The sequence below is a fragment of the Paramacrobiotus metropolitanus genome, unplaced genomic scaffold (assembly GCF_019649055.1).
Source record: "Paramacrobiotus metropolitanus isolate TYO unplaced genomic scaffold, Prichtersi_v1.0 Parri_scaffold0000303, whole genome shotgun sequence".
Classification (NCBI taxonomy): Eukaryota; Metazoa; Tardigrada; class Eutardigrada; order Parachela; family Macrobiotidae; genus Paramacrobiotus; species Paramacrobiotus metropolitanus.
In genome coordinates, this window is record NW_026570523.1 from 45,864 (window position 1) to 61,859 (window position 15,996).

Here is a 15,996-nt window from a genome sequence, read left to right on the forward strand (position 1 = left end):
CATCCCGAACCAGGATGGTGCTCCCGGGACGCAGTGCCGACCCGACCGGGCCTGCTTCCCAATCGTGAAAAAAACTAGTTGATCCAACAGAAAAATGTTTGCTGAATACCCCTGACACGTTTTCGATGGAATAGTTTGTGAACCCAAATTTTAAGGGATTTTTTATTCAAAGGCACGGCAGTTGCTGTACCTGAACTGGTCGACTGTTGGCAACATGTCTTGTCAGGCATTTAATTTTTTCTTGTGTCAAAGGGTAATGAAATCTAAACTTAATCATATTTTTATTACGGCTGAATGTTGTGGCTATCCGATAAAATATCTAAAAAAGCAATATGATCTTGTGGGGACTAAATATAAATTTTTCAAAAAGTGAACACACTTGGCTGAATAACCCTCTGTATTCATATTTAAATTGCTCCATCAACTGAGCCGTTTCTTCTTTGTTCGGTTTCTACAGCTTCACAATTGAGCAGCGTCGTCTAGTAAGCCCGGCTAATGAAAATGCTGCTTTCTGTAAAATTTTGCTTGTTTTCCATACTTGACTAAGGAGAATCCGTTTTATACTAAGTTTTCGCCTCTTCAGTTACATTTGGTGCCATTTATTGACAGAAACGCCAGAGCCTTCAGTTGCATCTGCGCAAAATCTGGCGATCAGTAGTTTTTGAAATAACAACTTAAGAGTTTATCATAAATTACGGCAGACTTCCCGACTTCTTGTGTTTAGGTTTGCCGGTTTTCGTATCCTAAGTGTACGTACAGCCGCCTACGTCCTCATAGCAGACCTGAAAATTAGTGTATTTTGTAGAATGACAAGGGGAAATCAAGATATATTGAAGCACAAGCAAGTCTCTTCTTACGAGCACGTCTTTGTAGCCGGTCTGATACGGTGTGCTCTGCACTCCAGGAGACACGGAAAACCGCAACGTCTGACAACACGTACCGGACGTTACGGCGCTTCCAGGTGCACCAGCTGCTGGAGTTACAGTAGCGCCTGCGTCGCAAGCCGGTAAGTTGCCGTTGTACGATTGTCCGTATATTCCGATTGTGTCGGTGTTAGGTTTACCAGTAAGGATATTATAATTACTAATAAAAATCTGTGAATCTCCGCCCACATTTGATATAACATCCGGGGAATATATCCCACCATTAGCGGTATTTGGAGTTCCCAAGCCAGCAACAGGAACTGCGTCTTTTGCCAGATCGAAAATAACAGGCATCAGTGGAGGTACGTTAGTTGCCTACAGAGACCCGTTTAAAAGACGTTTCCTGGCGCAAAAGTGTTGCAGTTTGCGCCAGACAGTGTTTCAGGGCTCAACTTCTAGAGTTAATTTTAAATAGGCGTACCGAAAATGTTAGCTGAGGATACAGCCATATACTACGTTGCTCCGTTGACCCAGCAGTCTGTTGGTCGGCAATAGAGGTTCCAGGTGGGAAACCAAGACAAACGCGAGCACTATCTGGGCCTATCAATCCAAACGTGCAAGATCCGAAGTTGAACTGAAACCATCCTTAAATTATGGCATACCATGCATGCAGTATCTGGCTAGATAGTTATCGTTCAGAAGCCTAACACCATTAAACTGCATTCGCTCTAGTTTTTATTCTAAAATCTGAATATTTCAGCGTTGCGCAACTGGAGAGCTACCGTAACACGTACCGTAACATTGATGCTATTTGATGCTTGGCCGCTTGGCAGGTTAACAACTGTGACTTCGTACGTTTGTGAAAGGTTTTGTGTGACCACGTAAGTTGCGCTCCTGTACCACTTCCCAGTCGTAGGATCAACGTCCACGTAGTGAGTTCCATCTGCTTTGTTACTGGCAATTACTTCTGCCACCACGAATTGACTAGAGCTACTGCCACAACCATTTGAGATCTGGAAAAGAACACACCAAGTTTTTGCTTTTGAAAATTGTAATGAATGAAACAACAAACAGACAGTACCGTAAGGTCTCCTCCAATGACTTGGTTATTGTTGTAATCACAAGGTACATCTACAGATGTTGGCCCAGATAAGGTGATGCTGCATGACTGAATGTTGCACGTAGATCCAATAGTGCAACTGCTGCTGGAAGCGCAGAACTTCGAATATAATGTCGTACTGCTTTGTGTAGTGGAGTTGCAGTACGTCTTACAAGTACTGACAGCAATCACGTTATTTGTGGACGAGCAACGCGAACTGACAACTGAAGCATTTGCGCTGCATTGCCTGGTTGTCAACTGCGCAACCGTGTTCTCCACACAGAAAACTGAAAAAAAGGATAAAACTATAACCAAAACCATTTTCAGTAAATATGCAACACGCAGGTCTGAAAGCGCGCTTCTTCAGCTGGATTGCTGTTAGGGTTCGTATAAATATAGTCGTATCTGTAGACTATTTTTTGTTACTTAATAGCCAATGCGAGCAACGGACGAAAACCCGTCCTACACAAGTACGCTCCAAATTCTGAGGCTTTCAATCGGACGGCCAATAGAGAATGAGTTGGTCAACGGAAATGTCGGTTTGTTAATATTGCCGAGAATTTTAACGTTCAGCATTTCGAATACAGTCACATGGCTCTTGCGGTGTGTTCCGCTTGCACAAACTGTAAGCATCACCGATTGTTAATTATTATTACTTTATCAACTCTGCTTGCTTAACTGAACTTTGCTCGAGTTCGTATAACGATTACGCCCTTACTTCCATGCTTTGAGTTTCGGTACTTTGTGAATCGAAAATACATTGGGTAAACTAATGGGTTTTTGTAGCTTTCTGTGTAACTTGATCAGCTCCCAACGAAGAGTGGTCCTGTAAAAGCATTACGAGATCCACTTCAATCTTCAACTTCCCGAAACGAAGCAGCGCTTGTGACTGAGTTCAATAGACTGTTCTGATCCGGGGGTCGGCACTCAAGCACATACATATGTTTCCGGTATTAGAAGTTCTTTCTCTACGGATACTGAAATCTGTGCAAAGGGTAATTTAGAAATCTCACTCCTGCATGTATGTCAGCAATTTAGCTGCTAATGCAAACTCCCATTTCATTGTCCTGGAGGACCTAGGCGGCCATTGCCAGTTAATTGTGACCTTCATGACTGCGCTTTTGGATTCGGATAACCTCAGCGATCAATCGAGTGTTCGTCATTGATTGATCGCTGTCCGTTGCAAACATTTTTATGGAACCACGTTACGACAGTAACGCTATGGTGCCACAGCAGCCGGCACTACGCCCTTGTAGATGGCTGCCTTGACATAGCGGGTTATACAGGAGCTTTGCAGCTTGAGCTTTGATCAGTATGCGCTTTAACGCGCATTAACTAGATTTAGTTCTACTCCGGTCTGCCATATTTCGGTGCACACCAACTTGCATTTTCGTGGTCACCGGCTACGATATATCCTGGGGTAGCATGTCAGTTCTCTGACCTCCGTTATGAATCCCGACAATTTACTGACCGACATATGCGACTGGAGCTAATGAGGATCCTCTAAGCCAGCCAAAGACGTAAAAGTTTCAGTCTGTCCTTCTGTTGGTAACCGAAGTAAGAGTTGGCGGCATGGCGCCATATGCGAAAATAAGAAGCGATCTCGTAGTTATCTTGCATTACGTCAACGAAAGTTTAGGGATCAAGAACGGAGTCCACTTGTTGGGTCAGAGGTAATGGAACGTTCATATTTGTAGCTTATATTACAGACGACGATAAGACTTAGGCATCATATCACCGATAAATACTTTGAACATACATTACTAATATAAGCGGCGGACACTCAGAGCTTACAATACATTAGCGGTAGTTTATATATATATATATATATATATATATATATATATATATATATATATATATATATATATATATATATATATATATATATATATATATATATATATATATATATATATATATATATATATATATATATATATATATATATATATTAATTTAATTTCTCAATATACAAGGCGAGCTTCGCTCAACAAACATGATCAAATGAAGAATTTGTCCCAATTGACATGGGAAGGGACCGTGCACAATACACTCATTGCATTACCACGCATAATCTCCAAACTTAAACGCTGAAACAGAAAACAAGTAGAGCGACTCTCACCCGTCCTTAAAAACAACTTCTTACCGATCTCCTTTAACGTTACAATGCCGGTCTCACACCAAGTGCCAAAAGTCTCACATGCAAAGGCGACAAAATTACAGCGATCGGTAAGCGACTTGTATTTTCCAATCTTCTCCCGGCATGCCAGTTCGGCGGCAGCGCCAGCACTGCAGCGGCAGCTATATATATATTATATGAAATACACGTGTACAGTATCTGTATCTCGTTAACACACCTGAACTTCTCGCAAAACTACTCGTAGCAGTTCGAAACAACATCGGTGCCAGGAGATCGGCGCCACAGCCCAGGAAAGTGGGGCTGCGTAGGTATCGCACCGACTCCTATTTCGCCTCGTATGTGAAGTGTCTACGGACAGATATTGGCATTACATGCACATGGCCGGGACGTTTTTGGATTTCAGTCTGTTAGATTCGGATTCTTGGCTCGGCAGCAAGGTTTCAGTGTTTCGGCTAACAAATACGGCGTAATTTAATTGATAAATTCTTGTGAATTCATCCATTTATCCCGGTAAAATATCGAAAACGATATGCGAAATTGCGACGATCGGATCCAGCAGCTGCTGATTTTGTTAACGATATTCTGATAAAAATCAGCAGCAATATCGCTAATATTCCGTTGAAAAATAATTAAAGACGGTTGCTCGTACAGCTGCCGTTTTCGGCTGAAAAATTCAAAAAAATAGCAATAATCCTTGCGGAAAATTGTTGGCAAAAATAGGTCAGATGAACCACTCGATATCTACATACAGCAGAACGGCCTACCTGCGGTGAAGTGACGGTCCTAGACGGTGCGACGCGGTCGATGAACGATGTTGTTGCTTGCTTGCTCCCAAGATTGACGTCTTGACGCGGGGCCACATTTTACTCTCCATGCGCTCACTGAGGTATCCCTGGTGTGTGGTGCCTTCCGATGTGTAGTTAAGACGGCATTGGTTCGACGGTAATAAGAAATCAGCTCAGGAACTCCGGTTCCGGTGTATGTCGGGCCTCATAGCTGGTATTTCCTGGTAGACAGTGACGGCGCTTCTCCAAACTTTGCTTTTGGCTTCGCATAGAAACCGTCTGGCCGTACAGGGAATCTGGCAGTGCGCGCAATTGTCGACAGGAGGATCGGGGAAAGAATAATGCAGCGTAACGCCGTACAAAACCCTGCATCTAAAATCGGCGTAGAAGAATATAACGCTAATAGGAGGATCGGGGATCGAAGTAGCATCTGTACCATGTAAGCGTTATGCCTGCGCTGCATGGGAATGCAACGGAAAACACCAACGCCACAAACCGATAGCTTTAAAAACGTCGGTACTGCAATGCATCATGCACAGTTTAATAAAGTAAGCACTTCGCCGCTAAAGCTTTAAAAGAGCCGAACGGATTGTCCGTATTCAGCCGATTAATGCCGATAATTTTATGAATGTTAGCCGAGCCGACTGCTCGTCGTGTTCGCCATTTAGTGATATCCTTACCGAACTGGAATGGAGAATATCAGACCGGGATGAGTTAAATTAACTCGGTTTAATATTCTCGGTTTAATATTCCCGGTTTAATATTCTCCATTGCAGTCTGATATCGCGAATTGCATTATGAAGTCGCACAACTGCATATAAAGCTTCGTGAAAAGCCGGCTAACGAGCCGATTGACGTCGAAGAACGCCACATGCTATTTTAATTGTATTATTCACCGCCTGTTATTATGTTTTAAATGCATTGAAATACGGGCGGTAATTCGAAAGATATCGACGCGATATTTGCAATTCGATGCTTCAGTCATAATTGCCCGGCATTGATAATGCCGGGAAAAACTTTAGTAACTGGAATAATCGAATTAACCCACCAAAGTCAGCTACTAGAAGCAGTGAGAATACCAATTTGAAAATTGGTGATTAGTAGCAAAATGAATCAATTAAGAAAAACTATTTTTTTGGAAATTTTTGTGACCATAGGTCAAGCAGGGCGAGAGCCTGTCAAACTGACCGGGATGGGCATCCTGCCCTTTGGCAGGTCAAATTCAACTATTTATAGGAATTGATAGACAAATTGCATAAGGTCTGCCCTTGCCTCAAACGACAAGTCAGAACGAGATAGAAATGACTGCACTATCGTCATGGTCATCCGGCTGACCAGTGGTCAACATAGCGTAAAAACATAGAAAAGTGAAAAAATTACACAAAAAAACCTAAAAATAGAGTGAAAATGCAAACGAATATAATTGGTACAAAATTCCGAAAACTTTTATTTTGAAAATAGCAACGAGCTGGCAACGTTATCCGTCAGTTACGCGAATGGTACAGCGGGAAGCAGGACTTATGCAACCGAACATTGTACTTCCCACACTTCTGTCGCGCTGAAATGCCACGACAGTGCTTGCATTCACCACGTTTGCACTTCTCCGGAATGTGCTGTATGTTGTCGAATCTTACTGTGCTGGACACCGGCGTTCTCGGTCCCGTTCGGACACTGGGCTGTTCTGTTCCAGACAGCAGCAGCCCCTCTACCAGCTCCGTCAGAAACTGAATTTGCGTAAGATTTCCGCCAACTTCTTTGTGGACACGCCAAGCCGCAACGGTCATCAAGGCAATGCTGTTAGCAAAAAATGGCCACCACCACTTTTTGGACCGCATCATTGGTCGGAAATTACTAATGAATCGATCACACAAATCTACGCCGCCCATGAATCTGTTGTAGCTGGCGATCATCTTCGGCTGAGTGATATCGATTGGCTACTTTGCCGATGCGCTTCAACGTCTTGCTTTCCCAAGCGGCAAAACTGTGTCATAATTAGAAGCCAAGCAAACGGGGTGTTATCGTGCCACTTCACTGTTACAATATCCTTCGTGGAGTAGCCTACGTAATGTCCTCGAGCGGTTTTTTTTGAATTTCTTGTTATCTGGGAATGGACACTTCAGCAAACGATTCTCACCCACAGTGCCGGTAGCTTTGTATTTTAGCTTTCGCAGTTCATCAAGTAAGGAGTAAAAAAATTGTCAAAAAAAACCGTGTGGAGCTCTGGATTGTCGACATGGCTCAGCAGCGACAACACGACTCTTGACCCAAGAGGCTTTAGAGTTACCGCGGCCTCCTTTCCGGTATAGCCAAAAAAAACGGATAACCGCTAGCGCCACAAATCACCCACAACTTGTAGCCGAATCTACAAGGCTTCCCACGCATAAATATTTTGCAGGAATGATGTCCGAAGTAGGGAATCATCTGTCCATCCACACTCAGATTCTCTTCAAACCAGCCAAACTGCAGGAGTTTCTTTTTCACAATGTCCATGAAGGGGTTGACCTTTGCCAAATGTCGCCTGTACTAAATGGTCGTTGTCGGCCAGATGCAGAAACTTTTTGATTTCCTAGAACAACGTTTTTAATGAAAATAATTTTAAAATAACATTTCGAAAATTTTTGTCAGTTTCCCCCCTAGGGGAAATAACTTCTAGTTCTAAAATACTAAACCTTTACAAAATTTAATGACTTTTTCTAGTAGAGCTGAATATTCCCTACAATTCTTCTGCTGGACCGGAAGTACGAATTCCTCATAGTTTTCGAGATACTAACCAAACCCCCTGAGAAATACGGATTTCTCTTGAAAAAAACTTACTTCGAAACGGCTCCTCGTAATCTGATAAGACACTGCTGGGAAATCGAACAAAGCAGAGCGCGTCCAAAAATGCCGCTGCGAAGGCAACTGGAGAATTCCGCTGTAAATAATTATGCCCACAAAATAACGCAGATCCTGTTCAGAACACTTCAGCTCGCACTGAATCCGCGGATATGATCTGCCAACTGATAACCATGCAATGCAGCATATCCGCGATCAGTATTAGAGAAGATCCGTATCTCAGGTGCGCGATGGGCGGCAGCTTTGATGTGCGCGCACAGACGTCACGGAACGCTTTCCCATACTTGGTTTAGATGATTATTACACAAAATTAGTAATACTTATCGGAAAACAAAAAATCTATCCAAATACTACAGATTTTATACTACAAGGTGGTATAAGTCTCATATTTTGGTCAATAAGCGCTGATTTGAACTTTAGTGGTAAAGTACGAGTACGCCGGCTGTACAGTCGTGACTCATAGTGTGAGCATTTGTATGACTTCACCGAGTTGCGTTAACCATCGTCTGTTAGAAACGAGTATGTTTTAGCATTTTATCGAAAGTTGTGTTTGCTTGACCGATAATATGTACAATACAGCTGTATTCATACTGCATTGAAATTTGGTTGTGACTGATGAAGGCCGACTGCAGGGTGATCCGGTAGTGCAAGACGAAATATTGCAAGTGCCGGATGATTGTGTGTATCAAGAATCCCCTGCAGAGTTGGTGAAGTGAATTTAGAGCCAGACGATAAATCCGGCAGACGTGTCACTGCTAGCAAACTATGCACTCACTGTGCTGAAATCAACAAGATTGTTGTGAAGGATTTGATGCCTGGAAATGGCCGATTATACTTCAGTGTTGACTCTGCAGAAAGCGAAAACGAAGAAAATTTCACTAATTATCCCCCGGAGCTCATTCACAGTTAAACACCTGCTGGACTACCACCTCATGGACTTTTCCTGAGCCGAGCACATTAGTCATGCTTTTACGGAATTTCAACGGAAAGGCAGGTTTGGTCAACGCAGCCAGAATGGTTGTGCGATTTATTCACGACAATCATCTGGATGCGGAAGTGTTGACCGGTGAATGTGCTGGACAGCTGGTTTTTTTGCCGCGCGTGGTTTTAACAGCGTCGGAACTCAGTATGCCTTTCAGTATCAAGCGAAAGCAGTTTCCTGTTCGCGTAGCATTCGCGATGACTATAAACAAGTCACAAGGACAGACGCTGAAACGACTCAGGCTGTACCTGCACAGCCTGTTTTCTCCCAGGGAGAAACTCTATGTAGCGTTTTTGTAAACGAAACTCTGTTTCGTCTTTTACTTCGATAAAGGTAAAGGTTGCTTCGGGGCAGATACGTGACAGAGTTAGTATTTACACGCGCAATGTTGTGTTTCCTGATATTTTTTAATTAAGTGTTTTGGAAAGTGTATTACGTACTGAAGTGATTTTTTGTTGCGTGATTTGTGTTTCGCCAATTTACTGCATATGCAAAAAAACGATTAAGGACAGCCATGAGAAACTATATCCTCGTTTGGGAAATAAAGTTTCCGGTCTAAGATCGTCATTGCAGGGAAAGGAACGGCCAAATTTTCCAGAAAACTATTATTGAGAACTGTGAACTCTGCTATAATAAGATCGCGTTATTTATTCCGCGCAATTTGCCCGGGGTCTGCTAGTTGCAGTGTAAATGCGGCAAAATGCATAACTGGAAAAATCCGAAATAAAATGCAAAAATAACCCAGCTAATGTCCTCTTCGTGCAGCGTGTCCGCTCATTTCTCCAATATCTCCGGAGAGCTGTGCTGTCCGGTCCCGCGAGGAATATCGCTTTGTCCCGTCTCTGCTTCATCTCGATGCGGCTTTTCGGCCGGTCTTCAAGCGCGTTTGCGCCCTTTATTTGGCGCATTTTCCGAAGCCACGCGGCGGATGGTCGGTGCGGGATGGCGTATACGGGCGCTTTGCTGGTGAATGGTAAACGGCACCTGAGATGCCAACGTGTACAAAACCGTCACTGAGCCGCACACGCTGGATCCGTGCGTATTCACACTGCGCTCCCGTTGGCCCGTCCTTGATAGAGTTCACTTGATAATAGATCTCCTGGTGAACCACTTCCACGATATCGCCGAGCCGGACTGTGTTGCGCTTCTCTGGGTCGAAGTCCGGGATCACTCAGAACTCGGTGGGCAGACGGACGGTCCTCAGCGACGGCAACTTTCGTGCCAACCCTCATAATATCAGCCGAAGTTTAGATGGCCTGCTCGTCACGATTTCCGCTGCACATGCGGTCAAAGACGACAAATCGGGTTCCAGGACGTAGTTTCGTGTTCACGTCGACCATGTGGACTGTAAAGATGTTGCATATCCAATATCCAAAGTGTATCCATATCCAAAATATCCTAATATCATATCCATATCCAAGGTCAGCCGGCAGGATACGGATATTTTGGGATATTACAAGATAGTTTGGATGCACCGGATACACTTGGATATAGCCTGAATTTTTTTTATCACAACAATAAAAGCTTTATCCAAAGAATCTACGCTAGATACCAATAACAGTTAGGCTAAGGAGCGATATCCATCTGATTCCTTTCTATAGTTTTTGCTGAAACAAATAAGTAATGAACTAAAAGGAACAAGCTGAAAAACTGGTTACATGCGGCCCGGCTTTCAGCAAATTATTAGTTTAGCCTCGCGAAATCTTTATAAAAAAAAAACGATTTTTGTACCCAGTCAGTGCAGGTATTGGCAGCGCCATCGCAGCTCTTTTGGCATCAATCGCTCCGCTTCGCGGAGCGGTTCCTGTTGAGCACAACTGCGTTGTTGAGCACAACCTGGTCACCAAGGTCGAAACGGTATCCTCCGGTTGGTGCTTTCGATTGGATGGCTTGCATGACGTCGGCGTGGCACTGCTCCAGAAGGCCATCGATCTCGGTAAGGCGGCGGGCGCATGCTTCGTTGTCAGCACTGGAGGCTTCTGGGAGCACTTCCACACTCACCTGGCGTTTGAGGTCCGACAGTTCTGTCTGCACTTGGGCAACCTGATTCCGCGGACAGTTGGCCCCAACATGACCTGCTCTGCCGCAGCAGAAACAAGTCAAGCGAGGCGCTTGATGACGGAATGGGAGCGGTGATCGGTCGGTGACGCGGATGCGAGAAGTACGGCATAATGTCGCCGCCAATATCCCCGTAGGCGGTCGTCGGCCGAAGAAAGTCCCAGCGAGATGCGCTTCTGCCGGCCGCTGCCGGGTGACCACGGCGGGATGGCTGGGCATACCGAGGGCTCTGCTTTACCTCTTCGCCACTGTAATCGCGGGCAAAACGCTTCAGTTGATGGTCAATTTTAATAGGATCAGGTAATATCAACGTTTTCGAGTGAGAATACGGAAAAATACGGAACTACTTTCTGGTAATAAGGATGTCAAAGAGTGGTTAACTGATAGACTAATAATTGTTGGCTGGGCAACTAAACAGCGACTGCTTTTTGCAAACGGTGTTTTGTACTGGCTGGCCTCTTTGTGCACGCATGCGACTGGCGCGGCATTTGGTTGGGGAATTCCACTGGTCGGCGCTATTGATGTGCCGCATTAGTACAGCGGGAATTCGGCTTTCAGGGCCAGACAAAATTTAGGCAGATGGTACTTTTCTAAGGATTTTCCCAGGATGTACTTGACGTGGATAAAATCAAAGGAAATACGGGATTAACTGTAACGTTTTACATTTGCTGGTCAACGTTAAATCCGGTGGCTGCCAGAGATGGAGTGGTTTCGGTAATAATGGACATGTTTTTCGGTTTTCACTGGCGGCGCTTTCGTACGGCGTGTTCGCTTGGTATCTGTTGTTGAATTTTGGCTGCAGGAATTTCACAGAATCCAAACTATGAAATGTCTGCTACCGGCAGCAAAAGCGGTAATCCGTAATCGTCATCACACTGTGGAGGTTTCGATTATTCGGGTAGCGCGTTCGGGATAGTCGGCACTTTCACGGTGGTATACGGACATTCGATTTCGTACTGTTAGAGCGGTTGACCACACCACTGATGCGGCTTCTTTCTTACGTAAAACGGTTTCAAAAAACGGAAAGCTGCCTGAGTCAAGGCCGATCTAGCGCTCGACAGCGAGTGCGACTCGGTGTGAGTCAGCACACCGGAAGCGGGACTGTCGCTGGCTGCGTACTCGTAGGCTGCCATAGCGACTGGCCCAACATGCCCCTGGGCGGGAGTCCGAGCCCCTGCGAAGGACCGGCCTCATACCGCTCCAGTGCCCGCTCCGCACACGACCCTATTGGGGTCGGTGGCTGCGCCTCGGAGGTATCCGATGATGGGGGTGTCTCGTGCCGCGTTCTCCTCCGGACCCGTGGTGGTGATACAACTCACGGCCGAAATCCGAAGGTCGGTCGGTTGTGTTGTTGGACCGGTGTAGGCATCTGTTGGTCGTGTCCGTAACGGCGAAAAAGTAAAAAAATAAAGTGTTATTCCATCTGTCTCTCTCTAGTAAAAATAACATCACAATTCCTGGTGAGCAGGTTAAAAAAAGATCAATAAAATGAGAACATCATTTCGAGATTAGAAAAGTAAACTCAAAGTCTTTGGTCCGGGGCTTTGGGCCGGGTGCTTATTCCGACTAGAGCTCGTCCGCTCACGGGGGCTCCAGTCCACTGGAAGTCCGGTCATCTAGGTCCGAGGCATCGGTTCTCGGGATACCCAATGGTACCGGTTCAATTCACCGAGGGTCGGAGGTTCGACCCTATTGACTTCAAGTAAAGGGCATGGATCTCCGGTGTCGGGTGCGAAACGGGCGTGAAACACACTTTCCGACCGGGATCCTCCGGTAAAAGTTTGATTGGAACCTTCTTAGCCGGGTGAGACAGGTCGTACTTACATCCAGCCGAGGTTCATCGGGTAAGATTGATGGAGAGGCACTGTCGCAGTCGCGAATACCATAAGGTACCCTCTCTGAGTGCAGGATAAGACCTATTGGGTCTATTGATCGGTGGATCCTCCGGGGAAGTCCGATGATCCGAGGTTTGATCCGGGCAAACCGTAATTTTGTGTCCTGTCGCCTATTGGGCAACAAGGACCGGTTGATGCCTGGTCTCCATAGGGTTGAACGGTTGACGGACTTGGTTTACACTGCACTGTGCAGTGTAAACCACGTTCTGGTCCGAATAATGTTATGGCCTCTGTGCGGGAGTCCGACCCTGTATCCGGTTAGCTTCAAGGTTTTGAAGTCCGATGGTAGTTTCGGTGACCGAGGGTCAGCTCCGGTTGCAAAATCAGAGTCCAAGCTCAGCCTCGGTTGCTGAGTCTAAGTCCATTGGCAGCCTCGGTACTCAAGTTAGAGTCCGGGTTGTACCCTCGGCTGCACTGGCAAATGGGTACGGTGATGGAAAATCCTAGGTTCATCTCCCGTCACCTATTGGGTAACTCGGAGAGGATGTTCGCCGGGGTTTGAAGGGTCGAGGCAGCCTCGGTACTCGAGGTAAAGTCCCGGTGTACCCTCGGCTGTGCTGGCAGATCGTGATTACGCGATGTGCTGGGTGTTCTGTCCGGTCAGGAATCCCGAATCCCTCTCTGGTTACCTATTGGGTAACACGTGAAGGGTGGGTTCCGGACTTTGAAGGTTGAAGTCCGAGGGTCCGAGGGTCAATTAGCCTCGGTTGATTGGTAGTTGACGTTCTGATGGTCACTTCCTCCCGGCAAAACCCTTATTAACGGTGTAGTTCGCCTATTGGGCAACTCTACCGAGGGTCTCACCGGTAAGATGAAGTTGCTACCCGGGGCAACCTCCGTGTCCGGGGTAGCCTCGGTAGTGAGGTAGTCAGCATCTGATAAGGCTGGTCCTAAGGCATTCTGCCCGGGCAACAGCCTTTTTAACGTCTCCCGTCACCTATTGGGTAACATGGAGAGGGCTAATGCCTCTGGACAGGGTCCGAGCAGGTATCCGAGGGTCAGTTGGCCTCGGTGTCCGGGGGTCAGTTGGCCTCTGGACAGGGTCCGAACCTCGGTAACGAGACTGGCCCAACATGCTCTGGTGGGAGTCCGCTTGATGCTGGAGATGTCCACCGCGTGACTAGCAAAAGTCATGCAAAAAGAGGCTCCTCTGCGGCTGTATAAGACCTAATTGGGTCTGAGCCACGAGGTAGACGCTCTAAGTTTTAAAGACGGAATCCATGCTGGTCCGTTCCTCGGCTGGTCCCGTGCTTCCGCTTAGGCGGAAACACCCGGTATGCCGGAATAATGCTAAAGGCCTGTTGGCGTAGTTATGGGCGTCCGTAGCCTCCGTTGGGGGTTCAGTTATGTCGGACGCGGAGGAATGCACGTGGGCTGATCTAGCCGACACGCGTTCGCCCGCGTACCCTAATGTCCTGGTACATCCTTCCGGTGACCACAGTCCGATTCACGGTGAAATGGTCATGCCGGTCACTTATACCATTACTCCAACACAACTTCGTGAGCAGGGGTAAGGGCATGAGTGTGCCATAATGTCCCACTTCTTCCGGTCCGGGGTGGAAGGGAGGCTACTGGGCCTCGATGGGCATCCTTGGTGAGGTAGAGATCGTGGTTATACGCGATCTGCGAAGGCTTGCATCCTCCGAGGTCCTTCTGCCGGAGTGAGAAGCCGGGGGTGTTGAACGTATCTCGTTCAACATTCCGGACTTCTCATTTGTCGTACGACGGATTCCGCCGGAGTTATGCTACCGAGGCCTATTGGGCTCTCGTGGTGACTTCGAGTAACGGTCAGTCAGCCAGCTATTACTCCAATTCCCGGGGTGTCCATGGGTCGTTGGCAAACACGGTGCTGAAGAGGGCAGTCGCTTCTTCGGCGCCATGTCAGCGGAATCCTCTTTGGATTGAGTTCCGGAAATTAGTCATATGGGTTCGCTGACCGAGGGTGTATTTCTTCCTAGGTCGACGTAATCCGTACTCCGTTAAGGGGTTGAGTCGTGCGGATCGGGTTGTCAGGAGGTATCGCTTCCTGTATCACACGGTCCGCATTCGGTTGAGGAATAGGGGCCTATTGGGCTTCGAGGGTCGGAGTTATGGAACTGTAGTTCCACCGGGATCCTTCTGCCGGTTGGATGCGAGCAGGAATACCCCGCAGATCATGCTGGGAACTCCTGGTCAACCTCTTTACGTGCGAAGGGTGCGATGATCAGGCTGTCACCTGGGCTTCATCGGTTGTGACCGGCAAAAATGTCCCCCCTGTCCCCCCGGACATTTTTGCCGTGTCCCCCCTGCCACCATCTCCAAAACGGTAACCCGTCAGAATGGTGACGTGGGGGACCTACAACGGAAAGCTGATTTTCAGGGCGATCGGTGACCTTTGAAAAACTGCCACCAGCGTTACCACAGCGTTACCAGTCCAAAACAGCTGAGGACATCAGTCACCGAAGGGAAATTATTGCCGGAACGAAATTACTAGTATCCGGCATGGGGGACATTATTGCCGGAACAAATTTAGTGGTGTCCGGCATGGGGGACATTATTGCCGGAACGAATTTAGTGGTGTCCGGCATGGGGACATTATTGCCGGAACGAATTTAGTGGTGTCCGCCATGGGGGACATTATTGCCGAAACGGATTTAGTGGTGTCCGGCATGGCGGACATTATTGCCGGAACGAATATAATGGTGTCCGGCATGGGGGACATTATTGCCGGAACGAATTTAGTGGTGTCCGGCATAGGTGACTTAATTCCCGGAACGAATTTAGTGGTGTCCGGCATGGGGGACATTATTGCCGGAACGAATTTAGTGGTGTCCGCCATGGGGGACATTATTGCCGAAACGGATTTAGTGGTGTCCGGCATGGCGGACATTATTGCCGGAACGAAATATAATGGTGTCCGGCATGGGGGACATTATTGCCGGAACGAATTTAGTGGTGTCCGGCATGGGTGACTTAATTCCCGGAACGAATTTAGTGGTGTCCGGCATGGGGGACATTATTGCCGGAACGAATTTAGTTGTGTCCGGCAAGGGGAACATTATTGCCGGAACAAATTTAGTGGTGTCCGCCATGGGGGACATTATTGCCGAAACGAATTTAGTGGTGTCCGGCATGGCGGACATTATTGCCGGAACGAAATTACTAGTATCCGGCATGGGGGACATTATTGCCGGAACGAATTAGTGGTGTCCGGCATGGGGGACATTATTGCCGGAACGAAATTACTAGTGTCCGGCATGGGGGACATTATTGCCGGAACGAAATTACTAGTATCCGGCATGGGGGACATTATTGCCGGAACGAATTTAGTGGTGTCCGCCATGGGGGACATATTGC

At 46.9% G+C, this 15,996-nt stretch overlaps 1 protein-coding gene and 1 long non-coding RNA gene across 4 annotated transcripts; both read right to left on the bottom strand.

Moving 5' to 3' along the window:
* Positions 1-458: 458 nt before the first annotated feature.
* On the bottom strand, positions 459-2,347 carry LOC129601943 (uncharacterized). Its single transcript, XM_055500884.1, has 5 exons — positions 1,945-2,347; positions 1,658-1,876; positions 1,345-1,497; positions 858-1,238; positions 459-782 (listed from the first exon to the last, which is right to left on the bottom strand). The coding sequence occupies exons 1-5, from the start codon at positions 2,281-2,283 to the stop codon at positions 744-746; spliced, it is 1,131 nt and encodes a 376-aa protein (XP_055356859.1). The 5' UTR covers positions 2,284-2,347; the 3' UTR covers positions 459-743.
* A 1,598-nt stretch (positions 2,348-3,945) lies between these two features.
* Positions 3,946-8,538, bottom strand: LOC129601944 (uncharacterized). Of its 3 annotated transcripts, XR_008692312.1 has the most exons (5): positions 7,705-8,538; positions 5,327-7,456; positions 4,870-5,262; positions 4,323-4,769; positions 3,946-4,254 (listed from the first exon to the last, which is right to left on the bottom strand). It is a non-coding gene; the product is annotated as an uncharacterized LOC129601944 (long non-coding RNA). The 3 variants fall into 3 exon arrangements; XR_008692313.1 differs by having other exon boundaries at positions 4,323-4,453; positions 4,870-7,456; XR_008692311.1 differs by having other exon boundaries at positions 4,870-7,456.
* Positions 8,539-15,996: the final 7,458 nt, after the last annotated feature.